This window comes from Panthera onca, chromosome B4 (assembly GCF_046562875.1).
Source record: "Panthera onca isolate mPanOnc1 chromosome B4, mPanOnc1 haplotype 2, whole genome shotgun sequence".
NCBI lineage: Eukaryota > Metazoa > Chordata > Mammalia > Carnivora > Felidae > Panthera > Panthera onca.
In genome coordinates, this window is record NC_138345.1 from 41,786,086 (window position 1) to 41,800,519 (window position 14,434).

Below are 14,434 nucleotides of genomic sequence, written 5' to 3' on the forward strand. Positions count from 1 at the left end.
GGCTCCAGGCTCTGAGCTGTCAGCACAGAGCCCAACGCAAGGGTTGAAATCACAAACTGTGAGATCATGACCTGAGCCAAAGTTGGACACAACTGACTGAGCCACCCAGGTGCCCCTCTGCCAATTTTTATTGGATTATTTGTTTTTTGGGTATTGAGTTCTATCAGTTCTTTGTATGTTTTGGATACTAACCCTTTATTGGATATGTCATTTGCAAATTTCTTCTCCCATCCAGTAAGTTGCCTTTTAGTTTTGCTGATTGTTTCCTTTGCTGTGCAGACATTTTTTATTTTTGTGTAGTCCCAGTAGTTTGCTTGCTTGTTTGTTTGTTTGTTTGTTTATTTATTTATTTATGGTTTTCCTTTTTATTTAATCACAGATGGGTGGGGTAAACATAAGCACAGCACAATTACTCCGGATCATTCTTCATATTGTATACACACCCAGACCGGTGAGCGCAATCTGAAAGAAACCTGAAGTCAGCAATGAAATGCATACAGCTGTTCCTTCCCTTGCTCAAAATAATTCAAAAACACACAAACTTAGAATCTCATCAGCACACACTCTCCTGTGACAGATGATTCAGACAGAAATAGCAGGTGCAAAGAAACCATATGCTGACACCTGTATAACCTTTGTTAATGAAATAACAGAAGCGGCCATAATGATTAAAATACGCTCAGTTACTGGTAGTGAGTTGTGCCCTAATGGGCATCATCAAAAGAGAAATATGCTGCAGAGAAAAGTTGTATATACACACACAGGAAGAAAAATAAACTGCAAGATCAATGCATGCATGCTTAATAATGGGAAAACCACAGCCCTCTGCAAGTTCTCCACCTTTGTTATAAAAGCCCTCTGCACTCAACTAAAATTAAAGTGCTCTTAAAAAGGTAATACTTGTAAAGTTTACTTAAGTCTTTTCAGCTACAGGAACTGCAGTGGAAATAAATGTTCAGTCATTTCCAAAACAAAACCAAAAATCTATTCTTCTGATGACATGCATGATTAAAAGGTCTATGCAACGTACACCGCTCTACATTCCCAAGGACTAGGAAAAAAAGACGTCAAGTCAACTTTTAGTGTGCAGATGGTCAAAGGAGTTTGTATTCCGGCAGGGGTTCAAATCTCCTGGATCTTTTGCCAACAGCTACTGGGTTTTCTTTTCTGAGTTTCTCCGTGGCATCAGCTTTGTAATTGTGTGAGCAATTGTGCACGTCTGAGTAACGGTGTACATCACAATAAACATGTCCACACTGGCATTCAAACCCAGTAAGCCCTACTTTCTTCCTGCACATAAACAGCGGTTCTTTTTCTGTTTTGGTTTTTCAAGAGACTTGCTTTGCTCTTCAGATGGCTGCTGTGCCATATCTGATACTGAAGCTTGCAGGTCTTCCCCTTCAGGCATTGCTTTGTCCACAGGTATACTGTTCACTTGGGAAGATGTTACAGATTCTGATATGAGTGGCTGATTTGATACAGGTCTTGGCTACACGGATGCAGATATGGAGTCCAGTGGTGACTGCGCATCGGGGATGGAGCCGTCTGCGTCCTGGACTGAAGAAGACTCAGACATACTACCGACAGAAGCTGCAGGTGGGCTGGTTCTACCATTACTGCTATTCTGCCTTTGAAGATGTTCTTTATATCATACTGAACACATGCCATTTGTAGAGAGTTTCCATAAAATCTGCAGCCAGTAGAACAAAGCATAGGCACTTGGCTGTGATTGGTTTCTTGAGCCATGTTTCTCTGGTGCACACCCACAAAACCTGCACAATTTTCTGTTTCCCCAACAGTTTATTTTTGCTTTTATTTCCCTTGCCCCAGGAGACATATCTAGAAAAATGTTGCTATGGCAATAGAGATTACTGCCTGTGCTCTTTTTTAGGTTTCACGTCTCACATTTAGGTCTCTAATCCATTTTGAGTTTTTTTGTGTGTATGATGAAAGACAGCAGTCCAGTTTCATTCTTTGCATGTGGCTGTCCAGTTTTCCAGAAACCATTTGTTGAAGAGACTGTCTTTTTCCCATTGGATATTCATTCCTCCTTTGTCAGAGATTAATTGACCACATAATTGTGGGTTTATTTCTGGGTTTTCTGTTCTATTCTATTGATCTATGTGTCTATTTTTATACCAGTACCATACTGTTTTAATTACTACTGCTCTGTAATATAACTTGACATCTGGAATTGTAATATCTACAGTTTTGTTTTTCTTTTTCAAGATTGCTTTGGCTATTTGGGATCTTTTGTGGTTTCATACAAATTTTAGGATTGTTTGTTCTTGTTCTGTGACAAATGCTGTTGGTATTTTGATAGGGATGGCATTAAATCTGTAGATTGCTTTGTGTAATGTACACATTTTTAACAGTAACTGTTTTTCCAACCCATGAGCATGGACCGTTTTTCCATTTCTTTGTGTCATCTTGAATTTCTTTCCTCAGTGTTTTAGACTTTTCAGAGTACAGGTCCTTTACCCCTTTGGTTAAGTTTATTCACAGATATTTTATTATTTTTGGTGCAGTTGTAAATGGGATTATTTTCTTAATTTCTCTTTCTGTTGCTTCATTATTAAAGTATAGGAATGCAACACATTTCTGTGCATTGATTTTGTATCCTGAGACTTTACTGAATTCATTGATGAGTTCTAGTAGTTTTTTGATGGAATCTTCAGGGTTTTCTATATATAGTGCCATGTTATCTGCAAATAGTGAGAGTTATACTTCTTCCTTACCAGTCTGGATAACTTTTATTTCTTTATGTTGTGTAATTGCTGTCTAGGACTTCCAGTACTATGTTGAATAGAAGTGGTGAGAATGGACATCCTTATCTTGTTCCTGACTTTAGGGGAAAAACTCTCAGTTTTTTACCATTGAGTATGATATTGGCAGTGAGTTTTTCATATAAGGCCTTTACTATCTTGAAGAATGTTCCCTCTAGACCCACCTTACAGAGGGTTTTTTATCATGAATGGATGTCATATTTTGTCAAAGGCTTTTCATGCATCTACTGAAATGATCACATGAGTTTTATCCTTTGTCTTATTGATGTGATGTATCATGTTAATGGTTTTACAAATATTGAACCATGCTTGAATCCTGGGAATAAATCCCACTTGATCGTGGTGTATGATTTTTTAAATGTATTGTTGGATTCGGTTTGCTAATATTTTGTTGAGGAGTTTTGTACCTATATTCATGAGAGATATTGACCTGTAGTTCTTTGTGTGTGTGTGTGTGTGTGTGTGTGTGTGCTATCTTTATCTGATTTTGATATTGGGGTGATACGAGCCTCATAGAATGAATTTGGAAGTTTTCCTTCCTTTTGTATTTTTTGGAATAGTTTGAGAAGAATAAGTATTAACTGTTCTTTAAATGTTTGGCAAAATTCACCTGTGAAGCCTTCTGGTTCTAGACTTGTTTTTTGGGAGTTTTTGATTACTGATTCAATTTCATTGTTGGTGATTGGTCTGTTTAAACTTTCTATTTCTTCCTGCTTTAGTGTTGGTAGGTTATATGTTTCTAGGAAGTGACTTTAATTTTCTTTAGGTGTTTTTTGATGAACAAATCGCTTAATTTTAACTTAACCAAATTTATCTATCTTTTCTTTCTTTTTGTACTCAAACTAAGAAATCTTTCCCTACCCCCATGTTTAATAGCTATTCAGCAACTGTTTCTACTAAGCATTTTAAAGTTTAATTTTGAGAGGTGGTTTACTAAATCCATATGGAGATGGTAGCTGTTTATTATGTGAGGTAGGAATCTAATATAATTTTTTTCCATTTGGGTCATAAGTTTCCACCTCCATTTATGTAATTGATCTTGCTTCTTTGACATGTCTTCCTTTGACATGCTTCCTTGCTTTTTTGACATGCCTTCTTTGTCATACCCTAACTCCACTTATGCCTTTGTCTGCTTTATTTATTTGAAGTTTTTTTAATGTTTATTTATTTTTGAAAGAGAGACAGAGTGTGAGTGGGGGAGGGGCAGAGAGAGAGAGAGAGAAAGAGAGAGAGAGAGAGAGAGAGAGAGAATCTGAAGCAGGCTCCAGGCTCTGAGCTGTCAGCACAGAGCCTGAGGCGGGGCTCAAGCTCACAAACTGCAAGATCATGACCCGAGCCGAAGTCGGACGCTCAACGACTGAGCCACCCAGGCACTCCTGCCTTTGTCTGTTTTTAAATTTTTTATTTACTTTATTAAAATTTTTATTATTGTCTTTGTTCCAGCTGCTATAATAAAATACCATAGACTGGGTGGCTTAAACAACACACATTTATTTCTCACAGTTCTGGAGGCTGGAAGTCCAAGATCAAGGTTCTGGCAGATTTGGTGTCTGGTGGCATTTTCTTCCTGGTTTGCAGATGGCTACCTTATTGCTATATCTTTATGTGGCAGAGAGAGAGAGAGAGAGAGTGAGAGAGAGCGAGAGAGAGCAAGCTCTCTAGTTTCATTTTAATGTCACTAATCCCATCACAGGACTTTACCTTCATGAACTAATCTAAATGTGATTATTTTCCAAAGGCCCCACTTCCAAATACCATCATACTGGGCAATAGGACTTCAATGTATGAATTTGGAGTGGGGGACACAAACGTTCTATTGGTCAAACTATCCTATTGCTAGAACCATGCTGTTTTATTAATATTAAAGTTCACAATAAGGCTTGATATTTAATAGAGCAAGCTCCCCTGTCCCTGATCCTGTTTCTTTTCTTTTTTAAAAAATAATTAAAAAAAATCTTTATTTTTGAGAGAGAGAGAGAACGAGAGCGAGTATGAGCAAGGGAGAGAGGGGCAAAGAGAGAGGGGGACAGAGGATCCAAAGTGGGTTCTGTGCTGACAGCAGAGAGACCAACATGGGACTCAAACTCACATACCATGAGATCATGACCTGAGCCAAAGTTGGATGCTCAACCAACTGAGCCACCCAGGCACCCCTGTTTTATTGTTTTCTTGTTCCTTTCTTCCTCTTGCTGCCTTCCTTTGTAAATTGATTTTCCATAGTGGTGTGCTTTGACTCTTTTATCTTTATCTTTTGTGAATCTACTGTAGGTTTTCTCTTTGTGGTTACAATGAAGCTTACATAAAACACCTTATAAATAAAACAGTCTATTTTATACTAACTGTTTAACTTCTATCTCATACAAAAACTATTGTTTCACATTTCCCCCTTTATGTCTCTGATGCCACAACTTACATTATTTCATACTGAGTATCCATTAATAAATTATTTTAGCTATGGTTATTTTTAATACTTGTATCATTTAACCTTTATACTAGAGTTAAGTAATTAATACATCACCGTTTATGGTGTTAGAGTATTCTAAATCTGACTATATGCTTTACTAGTGTGTTCTATATTTTCATATGTTCTCATGTTACTAATTACAGTCTTTTCATTTCAGCTTTAAGAACTCATTTCAGAATTTTCTGTAATGCAGGTCTAGTGGTAATGAATTTTCTTAGCTTTTATTTGTTAGCAAAGTCTTTATCTTTCCATCGTTTCTGAATGGCAACATGCTGGGTAAGGTTTTCTTAATTGGAAGTATTTTATTTTTAGCACTTTGAATCTCTCCTGGCTTGCAAGGTCTCTGCTGAGGAATCCAGTGATTGTCTTATGTGGGTTTCCTTGTATTGAAAAAATTTTTTTTCTCTTGCTGCTTTTAAAATTCTCTTCTTATGTTTGATTTTAGGCAGTTTTATAATAGTTTGTCTTGGATGAGCTAATTTTGGATTGAACTTTTGCAATGATCTAATAGATTTATGAACTTGGATATCTATATTTCTTTGCCACTTTGGGAAATTCTCAGGCATTATTTCTTTAAATAAGCTTTCTGCCCCGTTCTCTCTCCCTTCTCCTTCTGTGGCTCTGTTGATTAGTTCATAGTTTTTTTTTAAAATTTTTTCAATTTATTTAAATCCAAGTTAATTAACATATTGTGTAATAATGATTTCAGGAATAGAATTTAGTGATTCATCACTTACACATAACATCCCATGCTCATCCCAACAAGTGCCCTCCTTAATGCCCATTGTCCATTTAGCCCTTTCCCCCACCAAACACCCCGCCAGCAACCCTCAGTTTGTTTTCTGTATTAAGAGTCTCTTATGGTTTGTCTCCCTCTCTGCTTTTATCTTATTTTGCTTCCCCTCCCTATGTTCATCTGTTTTGTTTCTTAAATTCCATATATGAGTGAAATCATATGATATTTGTCTTTCTCTGACTTATTTCGCTCAGCATTATTTCCATACACATTCTCTATTTCCATACACATTGTTGCAAATGGTAAGATTTCATTCTTTTTGATTGTTGACTAATATTCCATTATGTGTGTGGGATATTACTCAATGTATGTATATATATATGCACACACATATACACATAATGGAATATTACTCAATGTATGTATACACACACACACACACACACACACACACACACACCACATCTTCTTTATCCATTCATCAGTTGAAGGACATTTGGGCTCTTTCCAATCTTTGGCTGTTGTCGCAGGTGCTGTTATAAACATTGGGGTGCATGTGCCCTTTGAATCAGCATTTTTGTACCCTTGGATAAATACCTAGTGGTGCAGTTCCTGGGTCATAGGGTAGTTCTATGTTTAATTTTTTGAGGAAACTCCATACTGTTTTCCAGAGTGGCTGCACCAGTTTGCATTCCCATCAGCAGTGTAAAAGGATTCCTCTTCCTCTGCATCCTCCCCAACATCTGTTGTTGCCTGAGTTGTTCATTTTAGTCATTCTGACCAGTGTAAGGTGGTATCTCATCGTGGTTTTGATTTGTATTTCCCTGATGATGAGTGATGTTGGGCATCTTTTCATGTGTCTGTTAGCCATCTGGATGTCTTTTTTTGGAAAAGAGTCTATTCATGTCTTTTGCCCATTTCTTCACTGGGTTATTTGTTTTTTGGGTGTTGAGTTTGATAAGTTCTTTATAGATTTTGGATACTAACCCTTTATCTGATATGTCATTTGCAAATATCTTCCATTCTATCAGTTGCCTTTTAGTTTTGCTGATTGTTTCCTTTGCTGTGCAGAAGCTTTTTATTTTGATGAGGTCCCAATAATTCGTGTTTGCTTTTGTTTCCCTTGTCTCTGGAGACCTGTCAAGTAAGAAGTTGCTGCAGCCGAGGTCAAAGAGGTTGTTTTCTGTTTTCTCCTCTGCATTTTGATGGCTTCCTGTCTTACATTTAGGTCTTTCATCCATTTTGAGTTTATTTTTAAATTTTTCTTTTAATATTTATTTATTTTTTAGAGAGAGAAAGATTGTGAGTGCAGGAGAGGCAGTGAGAGAGAGAGACACAGAATCTGAAGCAGGTTCTAGGTTCTGAGCTGTCAGCACAGACCCCGACATGGGGCTTGAACCCATGAACTGTGAGATCATAACCTAAGCCAAAGTCAGACACTTAACCTACTGAGCCACCCAGGAGCCCTATTTTGAGTTTATTTTTTGTGTGTGGTGTAAGGAAGTGGTCCAGGTTCATTCTTCTGCATGTCACCATCCAGTTTTTCCAGCACCATTTGCTGAAGAGACTTTTTTCCATTAGATATTCTTTCCTGCTTTGTCAAAGTTTAGTTGGCCGTATGTTTGTGGGCCCATTTCTGGGTTCTCTATTCCGTTCCATTGATCTGAGTGTATGTTTTTGTGTTAGTACCATACTGTCTTGATGATTACAGCTTTGTAATACAGCTTGAAGCCCAGAATTGTGATGTCTCCAGCTTTGGTTTTATTTTTCTGGATTGCTTTACCTATTCGGGGTCTTTTCTGGTTCCATACAAATTTCAGGATTGTTTGTTCTAGCTCTGTGAAGAATGCTGGTGTTATTTTAAATAGGGATTGCATTGAATATGTATATTGCTTTGGGTATTATTGACATTTTAACAATATTTGTTCTTCCAATCCGTGAGCATGGAATGTTTTCCCATTTTTTTGTGTCTTCTCAATTTCTTTCATAAGCTTTCTATAGTTTTCAGTGTATAGATTTTTCTCCTCTTTGGTTATGTTTATTCCTAGGTATTTTATGGTTTTTGATGCAATTGTAAATGGGATTGATTCCTTGATTTCTGTTTCTGCTGCTTCATTATTGGTGTATAGAAATGCAACCTATTTCTGTACATTGATGTTGTATCCTGCAACTTTACTGCATTCATGGATCAGTTCTATCAGTTTTGTGGTGGAACCTTTTGGGTTTTCCACATAGAGTAACATGTCATTTGCAAAGAGTGAAAGTTTGACTTCCTCCTTATTGATTTGGACGAATTTCATTTCATTTTGTTGTCTGATTGCTGAGGCTAGGACTTCCAACACTATGTTGAATAACAGTGGTGAGTGTGGACATCCTTGTCATGTTCCTGATCTTAGGGGGAAAGCTCTCAGTTTTTCCCCATTGAGGATGATACTAGCAGTTGGTCTTTCGTGTATGGCCTTTATGATCTTGAGGTATGTTCCTTCTGTCCCCACTTTCTTGAGTGTTTTTATCAAGAAATGATGCTATATTTTGCCAATTGCTTTTTCTGCCTCTATTGAGAGGATCATGTGGTTCTTATCCTCTCTTTTATTAATGTGATGCATCACATTGATTGATTCTGTGGATACTGAACCAGCCCTGCATCCCAGGAATAAATCCCACTTGGTTGTGGTGAATAATTCTTTTAATGTATTGTTGGATCCAGTTGGCTAGTATCTTGTTGAGGATTTTTGCATCCATGTTCATCAGCACAATTGGTCTGTAGTTCTCCTTTTTAGTGGGGTTTTTGGTTTTGGAATCAAGGTAATGCTGGCCTCGTAGAATGAGTTTGGGAGTTTTCCTTCCATTTCTATTTTTTGGAACAGCTTCAAAAGAATATGTGTTAACTCTTCATTAAATGTTTTGTAGAATTACCCTGGAAAGCCATCTGGCTCTGGACTCTTGGGAGGTTTTAGATTACTGATTCAATTTCTTTATTGGTTATGGGTCCATTCAAATGTTCTATTTCTTTGTGTTTTAATTTCAGTGGTTTATTTTTCTAGGAAATTGTCCATTTTTTCCAGATTGCCCAATTTGTTGGCATGTTATTGCTCATAATATTATCTTACTATTGTTTGTATTTCTGTGGTATTGGTTGTGATCTCTCCTCTTTTATTCGTGATTTTATTTATTTGGGCCATTTACTTTTTCTTTTTGATCACACTGGCTAGGGGTTTATCAATTTTGTCAATTCTTTCAAAGAACCAGCTTTTTGGTTTCATTGATCTGTTCTACTGTTTGTTTTTTGTTGTTGTTGTTGGTTTTTTTTGATAGCATTGATTTCTGCTCTAATCTTTATTATTTCCTGTCTTCTGCTGGTGTTGGGTTTTATTTGCTATTCTTTTTCTAGCTCTTTTAGGTGTTAGGTTAGGTTGTGTAATTGAGACCTTTCTTCCTTTGTTAGGAAGGCCTGGATTGCTATATACTGTTGTCTTATGACCACCTTTGTGGCATCCGAAAGGTTTTGGATGGTTTTGTTTTCATTTTCATTGGCTTCCATGTACTTTTAAATTTCCTCTTTAATTCCTTGGTTAACCCATTTACTCTTTAGTAGAATTTTCTTTAATCTCCAAGTATTTCTGTTCTTTCTAATTTTTTTCTTGTGGTTGATTTGGGGTTTCATAGCGTTGTGGTCTGAAAATATGCAAGGTATGATCTTGATTTTTTTGTACTAGTTGAGGGCTGATTTGTGACCCAGTTTGTGATCTATTCTGAAGAATGCTTCATGTACACTCGAGAAACATGTGTATTCTGCTTCTTTAGGATGAAATGTTCTGAATATATGTTCTGTTAAGTTCATCCAAGCCAGTGTATCATTCAAAGCCATTGTTTCCCTGTTGATTTTCTATTTACATGATCTGTCCATTTCTATAAGTGGGGTGTTGAAGTCCTCTACTATTACAGTATTATTATCAATGGGTTTCTTTATGTTTGTGGTTAATTGATTTATATATTTGGGTGCATGTTGGGGGCATAAATATTTACATTTGTTAGATCTTCTCAGTTGATAGGCCTCTTAATTATGATATAATGCCCTTCTTTATCTCTTGTTACAGTCTTTATTTTAGTATAAGAATGGCTACTCAGTTTTCTTTTGATGATCATTACCGTGAAAGATGGTTCTGTTTCCTTACTTTCAATCTGCAGGTGTCTTTAGGTCTAAAATGAGTCTCTTGTAAGCAGTATATAGATGGGTCTTGTTTTCTTATCCATTCTTATACCCAATGTCTTTTGATTGCAGCATTTAGTCCATTTACATTTAGGGTGAGTACTGAAGGTATGAATTTGTGCCATTGTATTGGTGTTTCTGGTGATGTTCTCTGGTCCTTTCTAGTCTTTGTTGCTTTTGCTCTTTTTTGGTTTATCTTTTCTCCACCCAAAGAGTCCCCCTTAAAATTTCTTGCAGGTCTGGTTTAGTGGTCATGAACTCCTTTAGTTTTTGTTTGTCTGGGAAACTCTTTATCTCTCCTTCTATTTTGAATGACAGCCTTGTTGGGTAAAGAATTCTTGGCTGTATAGTTTACCAATTCAGAACATTGAATACATCCTGCCACTCCTTTCTGGCCTGCCACGTTTCTGTGGATAAGTCTGCCATGAATCTGGTATGTCTTCCCTTATAGGTTAAGGACTTTTTTTCCCTTGCTGCTTTCATAATTCTTTCCTTGTCTTTCCTTTGTGAATTTGACTATGATATGCCTTGGTGATGGTCGTTTTTTATTTTTTTTTTAATATAATGGGAGTTCTCTGTGCTTCTTGGATTTTGATGTCTGTGTCCTTCCCCAGATTAGGAAAGTTTTCTGCTATAATTTGCTTACATAAACCTTCTGCCCCTTTTTCATCTTCTGGGACTCTTATTATTTGGATGTTATTCCTTTTAATAAGTAACTGAAATTCTCTAAGTCTTGTATTGTGATATTTTGCCTTTGTTTTCCTCTTTTTTTTTGCTTCATTTTTCTCCACAATTTTATCTTCTGTATTGCTCATTTGCTGCTCTGCTTCATCCATCCTTGCCATCGTGGCATCCATTCGAGATTGCATCTTGGTTATAGCATTTTTAACTTCAGCCTGACTAGATTTTATTTATTTTATCTCTGAAGGAAGGGATTATCTTGTGTCTTCTATGCTTTTTTCAACCCTAGCTAGTATTCTTGTTGTTATGGTTTTAAATTCTTGTTCCAACATGTTACTTATATCTGTGTTGATTAAATCCCAGCTGTCATTTTTTCCCGTTCTTTCCTTTGGGGTGAATTCCTTCATTTTGTCATTTTGGAGGAAGAAAAAAATTAATATAAAAATGAAAAATAAAACAAAGAATCAAATAAAGGAAGCTATATCCTGAGTATGTTTTCGCCTGCTTGTTGAAAGACACTTGATAGGATAGAGAAAAAAGGGAAATGAAAGAAAAAAAAGGTAAGAGAAAATTTAAAAATAAAAAGAAATTATATAATAGAATAGAATAAAATAAAATAAAATACAAAATTTAAAAAAATATAAAAATAAAGTAAAAAAAAATAAAATTTTCTATATCCAACAAAGAGAAAGAAAAGAAAGAAAGAAAAAAAACAATTTAAATAAAAAAGAGAAGCAAAGAAAATGACTAAATAAATGAGCCAGGAAACAGAATGAAACCTGAATGAAGTTATATCCAGTTTCCCCTAGAATTGAAACTGTGAAGCACTCTTTAGTCCATACACTAAGTAGGTGGAGTGACTTGTGCTGGTCTTCTGGGGGATGTGCTTGCAGGGCCTAGTTTGGTGGGGTTTGGTGTAACAGCTCCATTCTCCATTAGATAGCACTGATTAGCTTACTGTGGTGGATCAGTGTGCGCACATGCATGTGTGTGCATGGGAGTGGTGGAAATGGCTTCACCCAGCTCCCTAGTCTCTGGCGCTGGAACTTCGTGCTGTCACTGACCCATGATCAAGCACCTCTTCTTTGTTTCAGGCCTCTTATACTCCCTGCCTCTACCCTGTCCATGTCCAAGTTGTCCCCTTGCCAGATGGCACCTCCCTCCAGAGTTTTTTTCTCAGCTGGGGTTGTGTTTCAAAACCCCACAATTAAGAGACCCCTGCAGCTTGGATCTGCACCAACTCTCTGGGGGAGGGTCTCGCCGAGCAATGGCTGGGTGCTGGCTTGCCCCAGAAAATGTTCATGTTATTGTGCAGTGGCAGATTTCAGAGATTATGGCAAATCACAACACACATCCGGCGCCTGGTTTTGCCACACCATGGCATGTTTGTACGGGGACAAATACCAGCAATCATGTCTGCTCTCCAGGATCCAATGTGTGTCTTGTAGGGAGGCCACATGGTCTCTTCCAAATGCACTCCAAGGGAACCAATTCTCCCTGTGTGGCACGTGGACCCCTCAGACTGCGTTGCCTGCTTCTGGGGATTCACTGTACTTCCTCACCAGAGCACCACCAGGCACTGAGCTCCAAAACTTCAGACTCTGTGATCCACCATTTATAGAATCCTGGTGGTATTGAAACCCTCTCTTTTCTCCCTGTCAATGGTTTTGGGTAACAGATTTCTTGTTCAGTCCCTTGTGAGTACTTTCACTCTTTCTCTCTCTCTCTAGCTACTTTCAGGGAGAGTGCTTTTCTTGCATGATCCCAATGTGCAGCACTCTCCCCCTTTCTCTTTCTCTCTCTGACCTCTCTCTGCAAAAACAGCTCCCTACTCTCTGTGTCTTTTCTCTTCTCCAATTCACCTCTTTGCACCATGTACCTGCTGAGTTCTGTAGCTCAAGTTATGCAGATTGTTGCATTAATCCTCAGATCAATTTCCTAGGTGTTCAAAATGGTTTGGTGCTGATCTACCTGTGTTTCAGGGATGAGACAGGCTCAGGGTTTCCATGCTGCTCCACCATGTTAACTCTTCTCTAGTTTCTTTTGATGGTGTCCTGTAAGTCTGATAGGCTTTTCTTCACTCCTTTTTATTCCTTTTTCTTTTGCTCATCTTGATTAGATAATTTCAATTGATCTGTCTTTTAGCTCACTGAATCTTTCTTCTGTTTTGTTAAGACTGCTATTCAAGCTCTTTATTGATTTCTTCATTTCAGTCATTGTATTCTTCAGCTCCAAAGTTTCTGTTTGGTTCTTTTTAATGTTTTCTATCTCTTTGTTGAAATTCTCATTTTGTTTGTGTATTATTTTCCTGATACGGTTATATTGTTTATATGTGTTTTCTTGTAGTTCTCTGAGCATCTTTAGAACATTTATTTTGAATTTTTTTTGTTGGATAATTCCTCTGTCTCCCATTTCTTTGGGACCATGTACTGGATGGACGTTTACTGTATTCCTTTGGTAAAATCATTTCCCCCTGTTTTTTCTTAATTCCTGTAGCCTTGCACATATGTCTGTGTGTTTTTAAGAGCAGTAACCTCTTCCAGATATTACAGACTGACTTTGGTAGGAGAAGACCTTTACCTGTGAGTGGGGGCATACTATAGCATGCTATAACCTAGGTCTAGTGATGCAGGGGTGTGTGGCAGCAGTAGGTCTGGGGAGCATGATGTCTCCAGCTCAGGCTCCTGAGGGCCATAGTTTTGACAACTGCATGGATCTTAGCAAGCACTGCAGAGGGTCTGCAGTGGCTGCAAGGGCTGCTGGAGCCTCAGCAGTGCTTCTAGGGCTAATGGCTAGGGACCAGGCTAGGTGGAGGTAGGGCTGGAGGGGAACCCTTTCTAGCTAGGAAGTTCCCTCTATGTGCTAAGCAATGCTGGCTTGAGGGATGGGATGATACTGCCAAAATATGCAGTCTTAATGTTTCTAAAATTTCTTAAGTGGACTTCTGAGCTTTGTGAGAGTGCCATTGTTCATGGAAAGCTATCCAATTGTTGATCATTTTGTGGGGTGGTGGGAATAGAGTCTCCTACTTTGCCATTTTGGTGATGTCACTTCTGAGACCATTGTTTTTAAGTAGAGTGTTCTTGAGTACAGCAATTTAGATTGGCAATTTGTTTTTCTTTTGGATCATCTAAAGCTTCATTCTACTCTGTACTTGTATCTCTCTGTTTTTGAGGACTTAAATGTTAGTATAGATGTTGCTCAGTTGGAGGTAATGTGTACCAATTCTCTTAAACATTTTTTCTTTGTCAGGTTTCTACTATTTCTCATCATCTTAACAGTAATAATTAGGTTATGTTGTAGTAACATATAATCCAAATTTCAGAAGAATTAAATAAACAAAATTTATTTATTCTTACACTACACATTCTGTCCAGTTTGGCTGGGCCTCTGCTTATAATCGTTCAACTTCTCAAGTTGTTGAATGCCTCAATCTCTTATGCCACCACTTAAAAAAAATTTTTTTAACGTTTATTTATTTTTGAGAGAGAGAGAGAGAGAGAGAGAGAGAGAGAGAGAGAATGGGGGAGGGGCAGAGAGAGAGGGAGACACAGAAT

The 14,434-nt window shown here is 37.5% G+C and overlaps 1 protein-coding gene and 1 pseudogene across 1 annotated transcript in view; one reads left to right on the forward strand and one right to left on the reverse strand.

Moving 5' to 3' along the window:
* Positions 1-1,094: 1,094 nt before the first annotated feature.
* Positions 1,095-1,779, reverse strand: LOC132695192 (AN1-type zinc finger protein 6 pseudogene; annotated as a pseudogene).
* Positions 1,506-14,434, forward strand: part of LOC144616999 (antigen WC1.1-like) — a 30,342-nt gene continuing 17,413 nt past the window's right edge. The window contains exon 1 of the mRNA XM_081796290.1: positions 1,506-1,596. Within this exon, the coding sequence (XP_081652416.1) occupies positions 1,506-1,596 (91 nt within the window). The remainder of the gene's footprint in view (positions 1,597-14,434) is intronic.